Below are 22,276 nucleotides of genomic sequence, written 5' to 3'. Positions count from 1 at the left end.
TTTTGGGTGTGAATCGGCCACATTGGAACGGTCAAAATTGAAATTGATCACGGCTGATTTCAACACGAATAAGCCTATTCATCGATCTGATTCCCGATTCTTCAAACCCTGGTAAAAGTAGTATCATTTTGTATAGTAATGACCTTCTTTTTAAAGACATTAATTCGGATAGATGCTGAGACCCTCATTTTGTTTCCTTGGTAGTATAGACTAATGGAAGTAAGTCACCAAGTCAAAAATTTTACTGTTGTTGTCATGGTATAAGTCACAAAGCTAATTGACCTATATGTAATGTCACAGTTTCCTATAAAATTAGTTCCATTTCCTACGATAATGACCCTCTTTCTAAAATCTTAATTTTCATAGATGTTGAGGACTACTGGAAGTGGGTCACCATGTAGCAAAATTGACTATGTTTTGTCACAGCAATAAAGTGAATTTTTTTTATTTTCATGCACCTCCCCTGAGGTTTCACCACTTAATTACAAAATCACTCTTTAGTTGTGGATAATTTTGTGTATCCCCTTAAGTTCTTACAAGTTAACACATACCCCCCATTCCGTTAGTATACGACTAACAATCTTAAAAACAAGAGGTGAATTGACAAAAATACCCTTACAAAAAAAAAAAAACCTACAACTCATCTTCCCCAAATCGTTTTTAAGGTTTGAAAAAAAGAAAAGATGAATTGTAAGTATCCAACTTGGTTTGAAAACTAGGCACCCTTTCTGTACCTCCCTACAATTCTAACAGGTAAACACCAAAACAAATGGTGTTACCTCTTGATTCTAGGTTATAGGATTGATGAAAAATCAAATGGTCGTCGTTGCAACTCATCTTCCCTCTTTTCAAACCCTAAATGTTTTGGGGAAGATGAGTTGCAATTTTTATTTTTTTCTTTTTTCTTTTTTCTTTTAAGGGTATTTTTGTTAGTTTATCCCTTGTTCTTAAGGTTGCTAGTCTTATACTAACGGAATGAGGGATTGTTAGTTCTATACTTATGGAATGGGGGCATGTGTTAATTTTTAAGAATTTCAAGAGGACACGTAGAATTTTCCAAAATTAAGGAATGTTTTTATAATTATGTGATACCTCACCTCTCAAGGGAGATACATGAAAAAACCATTTTTTGTTGGGAAAATTTCACGGACACCCCCTCTAAGTATTCAAAATGACAAGGACTTAACAAACTTGGTCAAAATGGTAATCTTTCCCCTTACGTAAAACAGGGTTAGCACCCAAAGTTAAAATGTTGATTTTACCCTTTTAGTAACTTAATAAAAAAACTCTTATAATTCCATCATCTTCCCTGTTAACGTTTTTTAATCAAATAAGTGGGACCCATCTACTGTTTATTCTTCTTCTTCTTCTTCTTCTTCTCGTTTTCAAGACTCTCATCCGTCACCACCACCACCACCACCACCTGTACAACCACCAGCCCCCTTTGCGAACCCCAACCTCCGCAATAATCTACCGCTGCAATCGCCGCCCAGACATACACCCCTTGCAACCCCACCCCATCCATGCCCTCAGTTCTGCAACCCTCGCTTGCTCTACCCTCTGTTCCTCAAACGTATCACAGAGGATGTGAGCTAATAGTTTTTCTTATAAGCACTTAAAACCCCATCCATGCCTGTGCACATTGCAAATATTTGGATTCAGAAACGAATGCAGAAAGAGAGAGAGAGAGAGAGAAGTAGACCACCAGAGATTCAAGATCTTCCAGTATTAACTCAAGAAGAAAATGGGCAGCCATAGATTTCACAAGATTTCAAATGAATGCATCATGTACCAAAATTAAACAAAGCTGTTAATTCAAGGATGAACCACAGAAACAGATCCAAAATGATAAGCCAATGCACTTGGTAAATCAAAAATCGAAAAATCCCAAAACGGATTTATATTCAATTTTTTTCTTTGGAGATCTTCACTAATGCAACATGAATCACATATTTATAAGTTAAAAACTCAAGCAGAAGCGAGTGAACAATTTGATCTTGCAGCATTTTTGAAATTTTTAGACATTAAAGGACACCCAAATATCAGAAATTTTCAGAGGGAGAAAGAGCAGAGCTTACATGCGTGAAGAGTGAAAGGGAAGGAGCAGAGAAATGTGAACAAAGAGAATAATTAAAAAAATAAATAGAGGCGGCGACCTGAAGAATAAGGAGGAGAATGAATATGTGTGGCCGGAATTGAAGAGGTCGGTAACAGAAACGATGATATTTCGGGGGTTAAGAACCGTATAACATGCAGAGGCATTCGTCTCTTCGCTTAGTAACCGTATAACATGCAGTTTTGGATCAATGGATACCTGATCACATAAACATACTTAACCATGGGGGTTTGCAACGGCGGGGGTAGATAGGGTTACAACGATAGGGTCTGGGGTCGGGGTTGGCCGCAGAGGTGGGTGGGTGTGGGGGTGGTCACGCGAGAAGAGGAGAAGGTGGGGTCGTGGGGTTGCAGGCTTGCAGCAGGAGTGGTCAAACGGGGAAGAAGATTGATTTGTACTTGTTTGTATCGTTTGATCTGTAAATTGTAAAACCAGACCTTCTCTTTCAGTAAAGCTTTTAACTTTCTCGATTATCAGTTTTAGGGTTTCTCAGTTTCTGTGAAGTAATAGATTTTGATCGAAATTCAGTTTGGTTGCTAAATGTTTGCAGAATTAATTGGAAATATTAGCGGTCTTTGAATCAATCTAAGGAAATATTAAAATTTTGAGGGGAATTGCTAACAGAGCACGGTGATCTGGGCAAGGGTGGGGTTGCAGGGAGGGAGAAGGGAATGGATAGGGGAGGGGTAAATTTGGGTTTACAAAAAATAAGGAATCTCAAAGGTAATATCATTAAAACATGAGTATTTGGGTTTTATCCTTAAGGGTATCATGGGAAGTTCATCCTATGATAAGGGTAATTTTATCATTATAAAAGAACTAACAGCAACTTAATTGCACAGACCTAACGGAATGGATTAAGTTGAAATAAAAACATAAAATAAGGATAGTTTGTGATATTTTTCTAAAATTTGATAAGTCCGTGACATATTGAATACTTAGAAGGGGTGTCCATGAAATTTTCCCCCTTTTTTTGTTAAAAAGAAAAATAGATCAGATTACAATAACGAGAACCCATCTCTACATCAGAGAAGTGTTTAAAGATAATACAATTATTCTTAGTGGCAGTGGAAGCCATATTCCTAAGGGCACTATTAAAAAAAAAAACCAGTTTAAGTCAAAAAAAGATTGGACTAAGTTCCAAGTGATGCACATATTGTCAAAAAAACCAGTTTAAGTCAAAAAAAGGTTGGACTAAGTTCCAAGTGATGCACATATTGTCAAAAAGCTGGGAAAAAGTTCCTAGAATTCTATTGTTGCACCAGATTGCTTTTAGTTGGATCTTGGATTTTGTAACATGTTTCCACCCCTGTAGGATTCGAAAAAGTTTGGCCTCTATTATGTCCGTTGAGTTGAGAGAACTTGCAGATGTTAAAACACCTTGTCCAGCTAGCAAAATGCCAAAAGCCCACCTGTTAATCTCAGTTGAGGATCATATATGCCTGCGCATAGGGTGCAAGTTTGGCCATGTTGGCCCAAACCCGCCCTGGCCAGCTTTGAGCCCGAACAGGGCCTAGGCTGAGATATCTTGGCCTTGAGGGCGGGTTAGGGTTGAAAATTTCTAATCCTGAGTCAAGGTCAGGTCGGGTCAGGGTTGAGGCCTCGGGCAGAGCCTGGCCCGACCCTGTTTTAAGTTATACTATAAAATATATATTGATATAGTATATATATTATAAACTTTAAATGGCACTCACATTTTGTTAAATAATATATTATATATGAAGATAATAAGTGATATAAACATTTTATTATAGTGTTATTTTAAGTAAAAGTAATAATTTTCTCCCCGACCCTGAGTGCAGGTCAGGGTTGGATTTTTCAAGCCCTGAGTCAGGGTCGGGTCGGGTCGGGCCTGGGCCCAGCTTAGGAGACTCGGGGTTGGGCTAGGGTTTTATAAAGCTCGACCCTGTTGTACCCGTACCTGTGCAGAATAAAACAGGGAGTTGTAGATCATGGTTAGAAATATTATGCATCACACTTGTGAGGTGTGTGGTTTGTAAAGATACAATATCGATTGGTGATCGGATGGGGGGTGTAAATGTAAATCCGAAATCCACTTAATTACATTCTTGATGCCAATCCCCTTTGCATCATGGTTTGAAGTATCGGGTTGGATTGGTCGATATTGGTCGGATCGGATCAGATCGGATTGGTCGATATTGGCCAGATCGGATCGGTATTGGCCAAGTAAGATCCCGAGATTTGACCGATACAACAAGGTTTGATTGGATCGATGATTGGATTGGCCAACTCGGTTGGATCGACCGATCTGATCCAACTGTATATTTTTTAATTTTTTCAAAGTTTTTAAGTTTTTTTTTTTAGTTTTTTATATTTTCTTGACCGATACTGACCGATACCAATCGATTTTGACCGATCCAATCCAGATAATATCGGCCAATCCGATCCCGAGATCACAACACCCAACAACTCTGATCGATACATGACCCGATCCATAAAAAAACGATTTTGGGGGTTTTTTTGACCGATCTTAGCCGATTTGGGCCAATTCGATCCTGATTCGAAAAGGTTTCGACCATGACCGATCCCGAATCCGATACCTGGATTTTGAACCTTGCATTGCATACAACAATTTTTATTTATTTTTTTATAAACTTATTATGAAAGCAACAAAAACAAGAGATATTTTGATGAAATAGTTGTTAGACAAAAAGTCTGCATTCATACCTGTGAAAACGAAGGAAAATATTCCCATACCACAATGACTGACTTTTATTCCAACTTTCTGTCTCTACTTCGTTGATTCAAAAAGCAAAAACTACTTATCCCATTCCACAAGTTGATGATGAAAAGCAAAGACCAAGAACAGAGACGACTCAGAAAAGTTAGCTGGTTTGTCTTCTTCTCAATACTTTCATCCTTAAATTGCAATTGATGATCGCTAGTATACTCATCTCATAAACCCAACTCCTCTTCCTGACTTCGTTCTGCCTCGTACTCCTACTTCTCCACCATCTACAAATTTTCAAATTAACACTTTTTAGCTTCATGGGTTTTTCCATTCTTCTTCTTCTTCTTCTTCTTCTTCTCTGGTGCAGCAGCAACTGTTCACAATCAGTAGGATTTTCAAATGAAACAGATCGTCTAGCCTTGTTGGCCATCAAGGCTCACATAACCAATGATCCTTTTCATGTTGTGAGCTCCTGGAATGACTCTGTTCCCCATTGTGAGTGGTCAGGCGTTATATGTGGCGGTCGGCGGCATCTAAACAGGGTTAAAGCCTTGCGTTTACAATCCAGTGGGTTGGTGGGTTATGTGGCTCCAGAAATAGGAAACCTCAGTTTCCTTCAAGAGATTTCACTTTACAACAATAGCTTCCATGGTGAAATCCCTCATCAAGTAAGCTTTCTATTCAGGCTTCGTTATTTATTCCTATTTAACAATTCATTTGGAGGGGAAATCCCACCCAACATATCACGTTGTTCCAATCTTATACAAATCAGTTTAAGTAACAACAATATTTTGGGGAAAATTCCAGTAGAACTTGGTACCTTGTTGAAGCTTCAATTCCTTTCATTCCATTACAACAAATTGATGGGACAAATCCCACCTTCCTTTGGTAATCTTTCATACCTTGACGCCATTTCTGCAGCATACAATTATTTAAGTGGAAGTATTCCAGATACCCTTGGCCAATTGACAAGATTAACAGTTCTTCAGGTTTTTGGAAATAAGTTGTCTGGTACTATCCCTCCCACTATATACAATTTTTCCTTACTTGAAATTTTTGATGTTGGACATAATCAACTTCAAGGGAGTCTTCCACCAAATTTAGGCTTCAGTCTTCCTAATCTATTGGGGCTTTCAGTTTCACGAAACCAGTTTCATGGATCAATTCCAATTTCTGTGTCCAATTTGTCAAAACTCGAAGAACTTTTAGCTCACGGCAACAGTCTTACTGGAAAAGTAACTATTGACTTTGGAAGGCTATCAGAACTCTATGGGCTTTCATTGTCCATGAATCATTTGGGAAGTGGAAAAGCTGATGATCTGAATTTTATCAACACATTGATCAACTGTACGAGTTTAACATATTTGGAGCTTTTCAGTAATCAGTTTGGTGGCATGCTCCCCAACTCCATAGCAAACTTATCGACTCAACTGACAAGACTCGAACTGGAAAAAAATCAAATATCTGGAGACATCCCAGTGGGGATAGGGAACCTTGTAAGCTTACAACTCTTGAGTCTATCTCATAACTTATTAGAAGGAAGTATTCCGACTTCAATTGGGAGACTTCAAATGCTAAATAGTCTCAGTTTAAATGGGAATAGATTCGCAGGGCCAATCCCTTTTTCTCTTGGAAACTTGACACGATTGATTGAGCTCTATTTAGGTTATAATCGCTTCCAAGGAAAAATACCTTCAAGTCTTGGAAAATGCAAATCTTTGTTGATCATGGTCCTTTCCAGTAATAGATTTAATGGTATCATCCCCAGAGAGATATTTGATATTTCCACATTAATAGAGCTATACTTGAGTAGAAATTCTTTCTTTGGTTCTCTACCTTTGGAAGTGAGTCGACTGATTAATCTTGGTATCCTAGATGTTTCTGAAAACATGTTGTATGGGAAAATCCCTAGCACCCTTGGTGCTTGTACAAGCCTAGAGCACCTTTTTATGCAGAGTAACTCATTTCAAGGATCTATACCATCGTCTCTGAGTTCTCTAAGAGGTCTTCAAGATTTAGATCTTTCACACAACAACTTCTCTGGTTTTATCCCAAAATATTTGGGTAAATTTATGTTTTTACGAAAGTTAAATCTATCATTTAATCATTTGGAGGGTGAAGTACCAGCAGATGGAATCTTTAGAAATTTGAGTGCAGTTTCAGTCATTGGAAACAATAAGCTTTGTGGTGGTGTACCAAAACTTCATTTGTCATCATGCCAAACTCAAAAGTCAAAACAAGATGGCAAGCCTCATGTTTTCAAGCTGATAGTCATCATATGTGGTTGTGGGGGCTTTCTATTTTTGATTGTTATGATATTTTTTTTCATTAGCTACCGAAGAAGAAAAGAAAGGAAAGAATCCCCTTCATCTTTTATAGGGGCTCATCATTTTAAGATCTCTTATGCCCAACTCCTTAAAGCTACCGATGGATTTTCTTCTGCAAATTTGGTTGGAGAGGGGGGTTTTGGTTCTGTGTACAGAGGAGTTCTCAATCATGGGGAAACCATTGTTGCAGTAAAGGTCCTCAACATTAAACAAGGGGGTGCTTCCAAGAGTTTCATGGCTGAATGTGAATCCCTTAGAAACATTCGGCATCGTAATCTTGTAAAAATCTTAACATCTTGCTCAAGTATAGATTTTAAAGGCAATGATTTTAAGGCTTTAATATATGAGTTCATGCCCGGTGGGAATTTGGATAGATGGTTACATCCATATGCAGATGGAATACAAGATGAACATTGGCATTTAAACCTTGTTCAAAGATTGAATATTGCCATTGATATGGCAACAGCATTGGATTATCTTCACCACCGTTGTCATACGCCGATTATTCACTGTGATCTAAAGCCGAGCAATATTCTTCTCGATGGTGATTTGACTGCACATTTGGGTGATTTCGGGATATCAAGAATTCTTTCAAAAGTCACAAGTAGATCTCAAAATCACACTAGTTCGATCGGAGTAAAAGGATCTATTGGATACATTGCACCAGGTAATATACTTCCTTTATTGATATATAGTATATTTGTTTCCTCTTCTTTCGAAAGTTGTGACTAAGCATACCGTAGTACTATGAATCTTATATTTTTATTACCTATTCCACCACAAAACTTTACTATTTACATATACATTTTGTGACATCTTTGATCCCTTCCTAAAAAGAAAATAAGTTTAATATCTCAAACAACTAAAACGTAATAATATAAAATACTAAAAGATATGTATACTTAGATGGTATTTTGAGTGTCTTTATTTCTAAGCCGAAGTTTTGATTGCATCTTTCCTTACCGTAATCAAAGCATACCTTGAATGTGATTAGCTACAAACTATAGTTTTCTGATCGAAGAATTATGCATTTAGTTTGTGTAGGGGTTGGTAGTTTTTCCTATACATAGATTAATGTGGCCACATGCCGCATTAAAGTCATACAATCAAATACTTTGATATCATGCTATCAGATGATGTCTTGGATTTAGATCCACAACTATGGGTGTAAGAGGATTCTATGTGCCTTGGATGAGCACTATAAGAACAAATTTGAAGATTCCCTAACCTCTCTTGATATGCATGTCTTGTTATGTTATTCTTCTAGAGACCAATAGACTTTGCTCCTATTCTCACTAGTTATAAAAGCACTAATCTAAGATGAATAAATTACAGAGTATGGTGCTGGTGCTGATGTTTCAACGCATGGCGATGTCTATAGTTATGGGATTCTCTTGTTAGAGATGTTCACAGGGAAGAGGCCTACTCATGAAATGTTCAAAGATAACTTCAATCTTCATTTCTGGGCTGAGATGGGTTTGCTTGATGGAGTGATGGCTGTTGTCGACCCGTTACTTCTCCCCATGGAAGAAGATGAAGATGCGGCAGCAACAACTATAACCAACATAACTGGAAGTCGAAGATGCACAAAGAATAGAGTGCAAGAGTGCCTTAATTCAGTTATTAGAATTGGAGTTACCTGCTCAACTGAATCACCATGGCATCGAATGGACATAAATGATGTGGTCAAAGAGCTACATCTGATCCGGGACATTTATCTTGGAGTTGGCACCCACCGAGAAGATGAACTATAATAAGGCCTATGAAAAGTGGTAAGTCATCATTTCCTTCAATATTTGAGTTTGTTGCACATGTTGATGAAATGAATTTTTTTTTTTCTTTCTTTTGTTAGAGCTAAGGGAGACTTACAAAAGAAAAAAAAAAGTTTGAGTTAAGGGAGAGGGTTTCCCATGACGCACGACTAATTCGGGCTTATGGGTAACTCATGTTAGAATCGTATAATAAGGAAGTTTGAGGAGAGAGAACATGGGTGGATCCCACCCATGTTGTGTTTTGGCGTACCGAGGAATCTGTACACGGACAATGTGTAGATCCTTTTCCCTTGAGTTGTTATGCTTTTAATCTAAGTAATTTAGATAACAAGAGCATGGTATGGCTTTTTTTTTTTTTTTTTTTTGGTTTGGGTGGGGGGAGGGGCTATATTACTTTGGTTCAAATGTTGTTCCTTAATTCATTTTCTGGTTGCAACATTATTAACCTTGGTGGCCTAATTTTCATTTTGACTAATATTATACTTATTGGTCTTCAACAAAGTTGAATGGCAAAGCAAATTCAAGTTGCTAACTGCAATTAAATGGGACATCAATGAATCATTGTAGACTTTTTTGGGTTTTTGTGTTTTGTAACCCAGATTATGTAGGAGTTGGAATTATTATCAAAGATCTTAGGGGTTTATCCCAAGGAAGCTTTGAGTTTTATTGGAGAGTTTGCTCTAATTTTAAAGCTGAACTATCTGCCTTCTTCCATTCTATTCAGATTGCAATGGATAGGAGTTGCAGGAATATTTGGTTTGAAAGTGACTCAATTGTAGTGGTTTCTTGCCTGCTGTAGGAAGTTATTCCATGGGGTTTTCTTAGACAATGGAGGCACTTCAAGCTTTTCATCAATTCAATTTAATTGAAAATCTCTCATTGTTTTAGGGAGACAAATGCTATAGCAGATGCTTTATCCAAAATTGTGGCCAATCAAAGATCTCATTCGTCTTTGTCCTCTTATCCATCTTCTGTTACGAATGAAGTTTCATAGGATGTTCAAGCGAGACGTAGATTCAAGTTTCACCAATAATCTGTTACTTGTTTATATGTTTTGGTTTCTTTGCTGATGGTCATGCCGAAGGTGAAGAATCAAATCATAGTTTGTTATTGTATCTCGTCCGGGTATGCCCAAACATAAATTCTGTAATTTTTTTTTTCTTTTTTTAATATATTCTAAGTTGATCTTTAGCACAAAAAAAAGTGTTCAGTATTATCTTCTTTGGCTGTTCTACTAAGGCCTAGGTCAAAAATCAAAATATTTCATATTGCTTTCAACATGAAGACCTAAGTTTCAATTAATTATCGATTGGGAAGAGAAGTTGATTCTTCTTTTTTCCCTTTTCCCTTTGTCTTTATTTCTTTCTTTCTTCTTGTTCTTCTTTTAAAGCTCTAAATGGACAAAAAAGAAATCCTTTAGAAAGCCCAGTTAGAGATAACTATTGCATGTCGTTATGTGGGTAACACTTTCTTTTTCTATTGGATTATGCAATTAAATGGATTTGGGTACTTTCACCATTGTTGTTGGGAAATTATTTAAAACAATACTACGTATGGTGCTATTATTTTAATAAATCTGTATAGAAAATGATCCTTAGCAAGTATTGGCCTCATCAAAGAATTATCTTTCCCTTTAAGAGAGAAAGAAGGTGAATTTAAAAAAAAAATAAAATCAATGGCAAGTCAATCTCAGATATTATTGATAAGCTTGCCTGTTATACTGTAATTCACCATATATGGTTGGAAAAAAACAAAAGAAGATGAACCTCCACATCACATATTATAAAACATATTGAAGAAGCTATTTCTTTGAGATTAGAAATATGCTTCTTTCAATTAGTTCTGTGAGCCCAAACACAATGAGAAATAGGCATCTTGTTATTAGTTGGGACCTCCCTCGTATTTCTCCTCCAACCTTGATTTTTGGATGTACCATCTTTTGTTGATTTTTCCCCCCAAGCCTGACTTTTGATGTATCATCATGTGAACGCACACCTCTTATTCTTCACTTCATTGTTATTTTCTCCATTCCCCAAACTAGACCTATTGGTCTCTCCACTTTCCTCCACACCACTTCCTGCACCTCCTCTTCTTCCTTAAAAGGGCTCTTTCCATATTTCCAATAATACTCCCTATACTTAACCCTAAGTTTCTCCGTTAAAGCCCAATAGTGATTTTTGTAAAACTTAGCTAATTGCTTCAAACGGCGAGACCGGGTGAGGAACTCAAAGTCATGGAGAATCAAATCTTCTTCGGAGTCGTCAATGGTGAGAGCTGTATTGGCCTCCATGTCTATGTTTCTGGGAGGAAGTACAAAAGGATTTATGTTAGGGTTTTTTGTCTTCGGAATTCCCGAGCTGATCAAAAGGTAGAGAGGATAGAAGATCCTTCTTCGAGGGCTTGGTGGTGGAAGAAGGATTGGGCTTTGCTGTGGAGGGGTGGTCCTTGTTTGCAGAGCCCATTGCAATGAGAGAAAAAACGAGATGGTGTCACGATGGAAGCTGAACTGCTAGAGGATTAAGAGAAGTCGAACCTACATTTGTTAAAAAATGAAGTATGATTTGGGGAAGATGAGGGTTGGGCAAAAAATTCTTTTCAAATTATAGGGTTGATAGAAGAAAGGGTAGTTTGGCCAATAAAAAAAATTTGACATCTAATGCCTGATATTCATGGCGTGGACTTAAATGGGATTAATTTAAAAAATAAGGGGTGTCCGTAGAATTTCAAGGGGTACGTGTGGAATTGTCAGAATTTTAAGGGGGGCATGCAAAATATTGGGACGATTTAGGAGGTGCATGTAGGGGTGTAAATGAATAGCCGAAATCCGTCTATGTATCTGTGTCCGTGTCCGTATCCGTTTAGCTCTATCCGAATCCGTCCTAAAGCTAAACGGATGCGGATATGGATAGACTATAGCTGTCTGAAAAGCTATATTTACATGTAAATGAATAAAATATCCGATCCGTATCCGTTTAGCACTATCCGAATCCGTCTGATAGCTAATCGGATGCGGATGCGGATATAGCACTATCCGAGCCGAATCCGATCCATTTACAGCCCTAGATGCATGTGTATTTAACCCATTTTTCAATCATTTGTTTTGTCACATGGCCAACTTTGTTTGGTGTGACATTTTACAAAATTTTTTTACCATCTAACCTCCCATGTGGGATACAAAGATGCCCACCCATCATGATACAATTTTAGAGAAAATAAGAACTACATTGACCAATTTTGTTAAGGCATTCAGCTTCCTACTTCTAGTTTTAAAGGCTAAAATATGGGCTATTCAAATGACTGATCTATTTCACTAAAAAAATAAATGACTGACCTATCCATTTTCTTAATACACATATAGTTCAAGTACTTCAAACAACAATCAAAAAGTGCCATGAAAACCTCCCATGGCTAAGGGTTGTCTTCCGGCTCTGTCAGACAATATTACATTTTTATTGAATCAGTCCAAATCTCTATGTTTTTTGAACCCCAACGATAAATCCCCCTGAGACACTTTGTTTGATCCCTATCGCTTTAGTTTCTTGGTGTATTCCTTCAAAGCCAGTGTTCATAGATGCCCAGCCTGCTTTCTTAGATCTGATTTGGTATGATTTCTATTTGGATTTTAAGGGATGATTTCTATTTCGAAAATTGCTTGGTTCGACTTTTACACGTTATTGCAATGAAATAAAAATTATGAAATAGCTGAAGAGCTATTTCAGAATTTCTATTTCATTTTATGTCACTCTTACTCTTTAATGAGCACATGGTTAATTTGATAGGCAAATGAGTAATTTCATGCTAAAAATAAATTAGGTTGAAATTGAAGCTAAGGGTGTTAAACAGTTCGGTTCGATTCGGTTTTGGTTGTTTGAGGGTGGAAACCGTAACCAGATCGTTTAATTAAACGGTCTCATAATCACAACTTGGACCGTTTGGTAAACGGTTTCGATTAAACGGTTTTTAAACGATTTCTGTTAAATGGTTTTTAAGCAGTTTTACATGGTTTTGGTTAGACGGTTACTAGATGGTTTCATAAACCATTTACTAAGTCTAATTTACATTGATTAGCTGCTACATTTTTTAATAGAAAATGGGGGTCTTTGGGAATGCACATAACCATTAAGGAAGATGCATATAAAAATTAAGAATGAAATAGAAACAACGGAAGCCATGGTTAGACCTTCAAAATATTGAGACCCAAAAGCACATAACAGTATGAATCAATAGCTCCCTTGAAACTTGGGGTTTTTAAATGGTTAGACGGTTTAGTTATAATCGGTTTTAATTGGATTACACGGTTTGAAACCGTTGGATTAATCGATCTAAACTAAACCAAACCGATTAAATAAACGATGGTATTTCTAAAATCATAACCGGACTATTTAACTAAATGGCCTGCCGATTTTGGTTCAAACGATTCAGTTCGATTTTGGTAAATGGTTTCAATTTGGTTTTGACACCCTTAACTGAAGCTGACCTGATAACAAATCAGTACAACCCAAAACCAAACCGAACTTTCCAATTGTGCACACGGTTATGTTTACACGTTTCTCCGTGGGCATCCCACATGGGATGCCACGTGGTGCACATTGATTGGCGGTGGATATTGGTCCACATCAATGCTTGATTACTCATTGTTTCCTTCTTTTAGTCACTAAAATAATAATATAATAATAATAATAATAATGAAACTTAAAAATTGTAGCAAGATCTCCAAGTTTATTGCATTAAAAAATATATAAAAGTCCACAAAATTTGGGAATATCTTTGCTTCTTCATGATTCTAATTTCTTGAGTTTCAGTCAATTTCAATCCAGTTCCGGTACTGAGTTCTTAAACCATGACAAAAACAGCCCAATCAACTGGTGGGAAACATAGGAGTGTGCAGAATTACCGTTCAATCCCCAGTGAAATAAAAAATTTCATCCAGATAGATGCCCATGTGTGGATTCTCATTGACTCGGTGCTGATGCAGAGGCTATGTGACCAGGTAGTGATCTCTTGCCTAATCATCAAACCCCAAAGGGAATTAAAAATAAGAGGGGACAAACCAAGAAAACACCCCTTCACAGAAATTGACAGGATTCCAGGGAGGGGGGGGGGGGTTGTATTTTTATGAAACTCATGCTATGACATGTATGTGTCTCTCTCTCTTTCTCCATATGTCAATGATCCCAACCCTAGTCATGGCCATCATCTTTTACTTCCAACTTATTATTAGGGGTCCCCAACACCATGAGAACTTGTGGTTGAGCACTCCTGGGCCCCTTGTGATTTTGTTTGATCCTCACTCTATTGTCTCTCCCACTTTTTTTGGATTGTGATGTCCTTTTCTTAGACAAGAACTTATTATTATTGTGTACAACACACACACCTTGTAATGCGTATGCTCTCCATCTTGTGGAGCACAATAAAAGTAAAGCTCTCCATGAAATTTGTTGGATGGAATTGTAAATTTGGATTTTTAAATATTCGTAATTGGATACGATGGGGAAAAGAAAACAGGAGAAACAATGTGTACCTTGCACCCACATATGTTGGAGAGAATTTGATAGAATTCCCCACGAGGAACACGAACAAAAACCTTGGTTAGGATCTTCTCCAATCTTTTTATCTCACATGCACCTCTCAAATTCTTAGTGGGAAGAACAGAGAATGATATCAAGTGACACCAAACCTTGTATTTATAATACAAAACTCTACTTTTTGTTTACACTTACAATAAAAAGGACTAGTATACCCCCATTAACCTTAAAGTAGTTCCAAGCCGGGTTTTATGTCCATAGACCCACACCAATAGTTAGAATATAATTAATTAAACTCATTAAAAACTAACATTGTCCTCTATTGATTTTGATTCGAATCTGATCGTAATAGATTGAAACCCTAGAAATTAGACCAAGTAAAAAGAAGCAAAGATTTTCACACATATGATATTGTTTTTGGAATTTTTTATTCTGAAGTCTTATTGATCTAACTAAATAAATAAATTTCATTGATATTCTGTTATTTTTTTTAATAAAAAAAAAAAAATAGAGATCAAAGAACATTTATAGCAGATTTCAAAATAAGTTATGAGAATAACATTATTCCAATCCAATTCTTGAAACCATAGGTGGAAATGGTACTTGGTCACCATAACCTTGACTCATGGGTTCACAAAAGTTGCAACTTATAGCCATGGCTTATCTAAGAAAAATATTTATAAAAAAAAAAAAACTTATCTAAGAAAAATGAGTCAATTCAGTTTTTTTATTATTTTTCTTCATTTATGTAGGAACATGTCCAAAGGAGATCTCATCAAAAGGAGAAGGGGATTCTTGAGAACAAGTCCTCTTCTAGAACTAATTAATCAATTCCATGGGCAGTTGAACTTCCCATTTATAATGCTGGGTTTTATAACTTAAGGGGACAGTTTTCACTGGGTTTTTTGTTTTGATAAATTTTAATAAAGAGTGTAACTTGTTCTCACCAATCGTAACCTTATTTTATTTGGCTTTTATCTTATTGTTAAATTTATTTAATTCAACCCTAAAAAAGGATTTTCAAAAAATTAGTTATTTAATACAGTATTTAATGCAATATTTATGCAAAATGATAGGATTTATTCATTGCAAAAAAAAAAAAAAAAAACCGTGTTATACTAAAAAGGCAAAAATATATGGTTATGATTTTTCTTTCTGCTGATGTTGATTACAATAAGATTTTCCTAATAAGTAATTGCCTAAATATTTTAAAGTGTAATGCTCCATAACAAATGAAAAAATAATAATAATAATAAAACAACAATTATTGCATGGTGATATAACCAAACTTGAGTTCCATGGTTTTTATTTCATGTCCTAACATGTGGTAGAATTGTTGTTGATGCCATGTATTCTTCTCTCTCTTAGTCGATATCTAAAAAGATACTAAAATAAATAAGGGATGGGTTTAGGGAACAAGAGACATAGGGGAGTATAGAAGACTGACGAAACTATAGAAGGGTAGAGAGGTCATTTCATGAGAGAGCTAATCTACCCACCACGACTGTTTGACTTAGAGAATCTTTTCCCATAAGAATAATATCATAATATTATATCAAAATACAGACAATTAATTAGTAATTTATTTTATGAAATACATTGAATCCCAAAAACAAATTTTCTATCTAATATATGGAAAGAGTTGTGGAACCCTTGATCCTTGAGGACAAGCAGTTCCACGTGGTCCAATCAGAGTGGGCATATGACACATATCCAGTTGGGTCATTATAGAAGGCTGATGTGACAGTTTTGATTATTTAAGGAATGATGTAGATTAGTGATGTCTCAAATTTCAACCAGAAATTTAATAAACATCCATCTTATACATGATTTTAGTGCATGGTATCAGAACGGGAATCTGTCAATTTGGAAATTGATACGGTATTAGACTAGTATTGGCACGGATTGACCGCACCATAAAAATTTGCCCCAGATTCTCATTTAAAAATGAGGTTTTTAACAAATTTACCCCTTATCTGTACCATATCACTGATACGATATTGATACGATATCGAGATCGATCACTCACAAAACCGTTATATATCGGGTAATACGATACCAAAACCTCAAACCATGGTCTTATATAATGGGCATATTCTCCCTTTTATGCCCATGCATTCCTCCGTAGTCTCATACACCTACCTTCTTACCTTCTTTGTAGATCTTATATAATGGGCATATTCTCCCTTTTATGCCCATGCATTCCTCCGTAGTCTCATACACCTACCTTCTTACCTTCTTTGTAGATCTTAATTCTCAATCATTTGTTTTATCACATGGCCAACTTTATTTAGTAATCGGTGTGCATTTTGTAGGTCCTACCTACCTACAAAATTTTTGTACCATCGATCCTCCCATGTGGGATACAAAGATGCCTACCCATCGTGATACAATTTTAGAGAATATAAGAAGTACATTCACCAATTTTATAAGGCATTTAACTTCCTACTTTATTACCAAAACAAAAAAAACTTCCTACTTCTAACTTTTAGCTTTAAAGGCTAAATTATGGGCTATGCAAATGGAATTTAACTCGTCTCTAGGGAGCCCAGCACGCCCAGGGTATTGCCAGCTGTTGCTTGTTGGGCTGTGCCGCATATATCCTTAGACATGCATCGAGTTGTGTGCGGCACAGCTCAACCACTGGATGCCCCCTGGCAGCACCCTGGGCATTGGGTTTCCTAGAGACGATCCTAATCCATTCAAATGATTAATTTATCCATTTTCTTAATACACACATAGTTCAAGTCCTTCAAACTGCAATTAAAAGGAGCGGTGAAAAGCTCCAATGGCCAAGGGTTGTGTTCTAACTCTCTGTTAATCAATGTAACATTTTTGTTGAATCAGTTCAAATTTCTATGTTTTTTTGAATCCCAACGATAAATCTCCTTGAGGCACCTTGTTGGATCCCTCTCGCTTTAGTTTCTTGGGGTATTCCTTCAAAACCAGAGTTCATAGATGCTTCATGGGTTTGATTTGGTATGATTTCTATTTCGATTTTAGGAGGTGATTTCTATGTTAGAAATTATTTGGTTTGATTTTTGTACTTTATTTTAATGAAATAGAAATAAAGTAGGATAGAAATTTCTAAAATTGTTGAAGAATTGTTTCAAAATTTTTATTTCATTGGATTTCACTCTTGTTCTTTAATGAGCACATGGTTAATTTGATGGGCAAAAGAATAATTTCATGTTAAAAATAAATCGGACCAAAGTTGAAACCGACCCTGATAACAAATCGATACGACCCAAAACCAAAAACTGAACTTTCGCTATTGGTTTGATTTTGAATTCACCATTCCCACACCAAAACTGGCCCGAACTAGGCCGAGTGAACCCTACCTATATCCATGGTCTTGGTGACTCTCTACTTCTCTTATATGAATTCCATTTGTTTTCATCTCATTGGATCAAAGAAGCATTACATGCTTAAACCCTGGGACCCACCAATGTCTCGCTCTATAGTGAATCTGATTAACGATCACAATCGTATGATTGGCATCTGATATCTCTACACTTCTTAAGACATCGAATATGTTCATAGTTATTTTCATAAAATATCTATATATACATATATATAATTATGAGCACTAATAAGCAAAAGTGGTCAACATTTTGGGCTTATAAAGTCTATAAATCTTTGCAATCATGCAGCGTCAATCTCGGGTTGGTGGCCTAAGGCACGTTAGCTTAGCATCCGACGTGGCATGCAAAAGGAGTACCCATAAGCAACCGATCCGACATGGCATGCAAAAGGAACACATCAGCAAATGATCCAACGCGGCATATAGGCCGAGTGCTTTTTGCCCTGTCAGGTTCCTGCCCACCTGGTTGTCCGGTTAATGATTTAACCCCCCTGCCCAAACACACTGCCCGAGTGTGGTTAAATTGTCATTTTTGCCCCCTATGAGAGGAATCAGACAACTGTATTGCACAGGGAACTTGAGAAAATAATGATCCTACCACGAGAGATCTTTATCACATCTAGTTCTTCTCTGCCCGGCCCAGTTACCAACTTCCTCTAACAAAGGGGTGTTGGAATGACCACCCTACTCCTGCCCAAATACTTTGCCCTGGTGAGGTCCACCCCCTATTAGAAGATCTGAGGAACTGAGCCAGACAGGGATTGGAGGAGATAATTTTCCCTACCACGGCTCACCGACCGACAAGACGAGGGCGGCGTACAATCCTAACGTGCGCCAGCTTGTCATCTCGGTTTATAAACAGAAAACTCTGTAAACACTTCCAAAACGAGAAGATCCAAAAGACACTACTAGTCTTGTCAATGCACCGGAAACCCTGTAAGTTCTGCTTCCCATCCTTCGTAGAATTTTTCCTGAAAGTTTAACTAGATTATCAACTAGATCTGGTTCCAATTTCTTGACTACTAAGACATATTTGGAAGATCCAAGGTTAAATTTTTTTCTACCTTTTCTCGTGAAAGGTACAGTTCTGTATGAATGAATCCATTGGGTTCTGATTTCGGTTTAGGTTGTTTTGTTTGATCATTCAGGTTTTGTTCTGATATTGGGTTCTGATTCTTAGCTTTCGAGTTCTCTGTCTAGTCTTGATTTGCTGAACTTGTTTAGGATTTGTTTGGGGTTTTGAATTGGAGGTTGTTTGAATCTTGACGAATTTGAGTTCCGCTTGATCCATTTTATGATTCTGGATTAACGCTAGAGTTTGTGTAATCTGAGATTCTTGGGTTTTCGATGGTAGAATTACCTTTATGTGCCCAATCTGGAAGACCCATTTCGGATTTTTGTTGTTGACTGATCGAAACCAGTCCTATTGATATCTGATGAGACGCCGTCCGTCGGCGAGCAATCCTCCTGAGCTAATGGAGAAAGCTACCGGAAAGAATCAACAGTCTCGTCTTTGTTGGTTACTGTCTTTGTCTGTCTTGTTCTGGTTATTACTCTTCTACTTCCATTTTGTTTTCATTGGACGTGGCAACATTGATGAATCCATAAACATAGAACCTAATCCATCGCAAAGCAAGCAACTCAAGGCTCGTCGTTCGCCGGATAACTATCCGTTCATGCGGGCTTTGAGAACAGTAGAGAACAAGAGTGATCCTTGTGGGGGAAGGTACATTTATGTCCATGATCTCCCTCCACAGTTCAATGAGGAAATGCTCAAGGAGTGCAAGAGTCTCAGCCTCTGGACCAACATGTGTAAATTCACCAGCAATGCTGGGCTTGGCCCTCCACTGGAGAATGTTGAAGGTGTTTTCTCTAATACTGGATGGTATGCCACCAACCAGTTTGCTGTGGATGTAATCTTTAGTAACAGAATGAAACAGTATGAGTGCTTGACACAAGATTCTTCGATTGCTGCTGCCATCTTCGTTCCATTCTATGCTGGTTTGGATATATCCCGCTACCTTTGGGGTTACAACACTTCCGTTCGAGATGCATCTTCTCTTGCTTTGGTGGATTGGCTTGCTAAGAGACCGGAGTGGAATGTTATGGGTGGAAAGGACCATTTCTTGGTTGCTGGCCGAATAACCTGGGATTTCAGAAGATTAACTGATCAAGATTCTGACTGGGGTAGCAAGCTTTTGTTTCTTCCAGCTGCGAAGAACATGTCGATGCTGGTGGTTGAATCGAGCCCATGGAATGCCAATGATTTTGCTATACCATACCCTACCTACTTCCATCCAGCAAACGATGCTGATGTCTTTTTGTGGCAGGATCGCATGAGGAAATTGGAGAGACCATGGCTTTTCTCTTTTGCTGGAGCTCCACGTCCTGGCAATCCCAAATCAATTAGAGGGCAGATCATTGAGCAGTGCAAGAATTCCAAGGTTGGAAAGTTATTGGAATGTGATTTTGGGGAGAGCAAATGTCATTCTCCAAGCAGTATTATGCAGATGTTCCAGAGTTCTCTGTTTTGCCTTCAACCTCAGGGTGATTCTTACACTCGAAGATCAGCATTTGACTCCATGTTGGCTGGTTGTATACCTGTCTTCTTCCATCCTGGCTCAGCTTACGCACAGTACACATGGCATCTGCCAAGGAATTATTCGAAGTACTCGGTGTTCATTCCGGAGGATGATATACGTAAGAAGGGAGTTAGCATCGAGGAAAGGCTTCTCCAAATTTCTCCAGAGCAGGTGAAAATCATGAGGGAGGAGGTTATAAGCCTCATACCAAGATTGATATTTGCAGATCCAAGGTCAAGATTGGAGACTCTTAAAGATGCATTTGATGTAGCAGTGCAGGCTGTTATTGACAAAGTTACCAAGTTGAGAAAGGACATTATTGAAGACCGTGAGGATCCTAACTTTATTGAGGAGAATGCTTGGAAGTATGCACTGCTAGAGGAAGGACAACGTGAGGTAGGGCCTCATGAATGGGATCCTTTCTTCTCAAAACCAAAGGATAATGGGGATTCAGATGGTTCATCTGCAGAAGCTGCTAAGAATTCTTGGAAGAATGAACAAAGGGACAAATCATGACTGGAGGAAAAGAAACTTCATCATATAAATTCCAGTCAAGCATGATTCCAGCAGTCAGGGGCTTGAACGATCCTAGCTCCACAAGTGGGTGAGTGATGGCAAGTATGATAGATACCTAATGAGAACCTTGTGATGAATTCTTTGAGAACTTGCCATTTATCTTCTCTCACCTTTGTTAAACCTTGTTTACATGTAAATGTGAGAGAAATGTTCTCCACATTCGAAATAATTTTGTTTCAGTAAAAGTCAGATTCATTCCATTTTGCATTGATGTATCTATTATTATTATTATTCTTTGAAAAGTTGTTCACACAGTAGACTGTAATCATATGTTCCTTTAGCTCTTTGATCATGTCAAAGAATACAAGAAGACTAATAAGCATTATCATTCATCAATTTCTAGTAACTCCATCCTGGTTAGATACTTATCAATTACATTAAAGTATCAGAGTTCACCTTGGAATTCATTTGAACTTGCATGCAGTTGATCAGCATGGCTGCATCTGCCTTCTGTGGCAATGTGGCTTAATAGATGCATCATTCCTTGAGTTCCACAACTGGACTAATTTTTCAGGGTAAACGATGAGATGGATTTAGAGAGGAAATGAATCTGATATTCTTTGTAAAACGTTTAAGGGTGATTAATCTGTTTTCAGGGGAGGTAAGTCTTCTTCAGTAATTTAAAGGAGATCTGCACGGTATGTAGGCTATTGGCTTCTGTACTCATAGTAGAAGAGCATGAGGCCGGTTCTGTATATGTTTTCTGAAACAATTTATCCTGTTAAAATTGTACTTGTGCTCATCTCAGTGGTGCTATGAGCAACAGTAGAGGAAGTTTGCACTGGTGAGGCAGTGTCATGGCTGGGTAGAACTCAATTTACATGGACGTCTTCCTGCAGGAGCACAAAGTGTCCATATATGGTTTTAATGCCTGAACCTCCCTGATGAGATCGAAAAATCTCGGTCTGCCACCAGCCCGAGTTTGTAGTTCTGAAAACTTTGCTTGCAATTTTTGCTGTTTCACTTCAATGAAAAGGCCAGGAAATGGAGAAGGTGGATTTTAAATTGGATAATTTGTCTTTCAATACCAATTACCACCTATAAGAGCTGGACACTTTATGTCTCCCAAGTTAGAACAAGTCTCAAATCTCAAACAGAATCCAGAATACCAAGTCTCCATACAAAGAGGATTTGAAGCTTGGAGCCCGTATCATACTTGTATGGTACAACCAAAATAGAAACCTAGTGGATAATCAGGTAATATTTGCTTCAAAATCTAATGTTCTAATGGCCATTAGAAACGTTCTGAGGTCCAAAACAAGAACCAAGTTGCCAGTACTGCTCCAGAAAGTGAAAAGATACGGTTTTATTGATTGGCAAAT

The 22,276-nt window shown here is 37.5% G+C and overlaps 2 protein-coding genes across 2 annotated transcripts; both read left to right on the top strand.

The window, feature by feature from the left end:
• Positions 1-5,671: 5,671 nt before the first annotated feature.
• Positions 5,672-8,935, top strand: LOC122655443 (probable LRR receptor-like serine/threonine-protein kinase At3g47570). The gene is made up of 2 exons (XM_043849640.1): positions 5,672-7,802; positions 8,471-8,935. The coding sequence occupies exons 1-2, from the start codon at positions 5,672-5,674 to the stop codon at positions 8,887-8,889; spliced, it is 2,550 nt and encodes an 849-aa protein (XP_043705575.1). The 3' UTR covers positions 8,890-8,935.
• A 10,148-nt stretch (positions 8,936-19,083) lies between these two features.
• On the top strand, positions 19,084-21,163 carry LOC122655813 (xyloglucan galactosyltransferase MUR3-like). Its single transcript, XM_043850161.1, has one exon. It carries the CDS (start codon positions 19,233-19,235, stop codon positions 20,892-20,894), a length of 1,662 nt encoding a protein of 553 aa, XP_043706096.1. The 5' UTR covers positions 19,084-19,232; the 3' UTR covers positions 20,895-21,163.
• Positions 21,164-22,276: the final 1,113 nt, after the last annotated feature.

Source organism: Telopea speciosissima, chromosome 3 (genome assembly GCF_018873765.1).
Source record: "Telopea speciosissima isolate NSW1024214 ecotype Mountain lineage chromosome 3, Tspe_v1, whole genome shotgun sequence".
NCBI lineage: Eukaryota > Viridiplantae > Streptophyta > Magnoliopsida > Proteales > Proteaceae > Telopea > Telopea speciosissima.
This window is presented reverse-complemented; position numbering and strand designations above follow the sequence as displayed.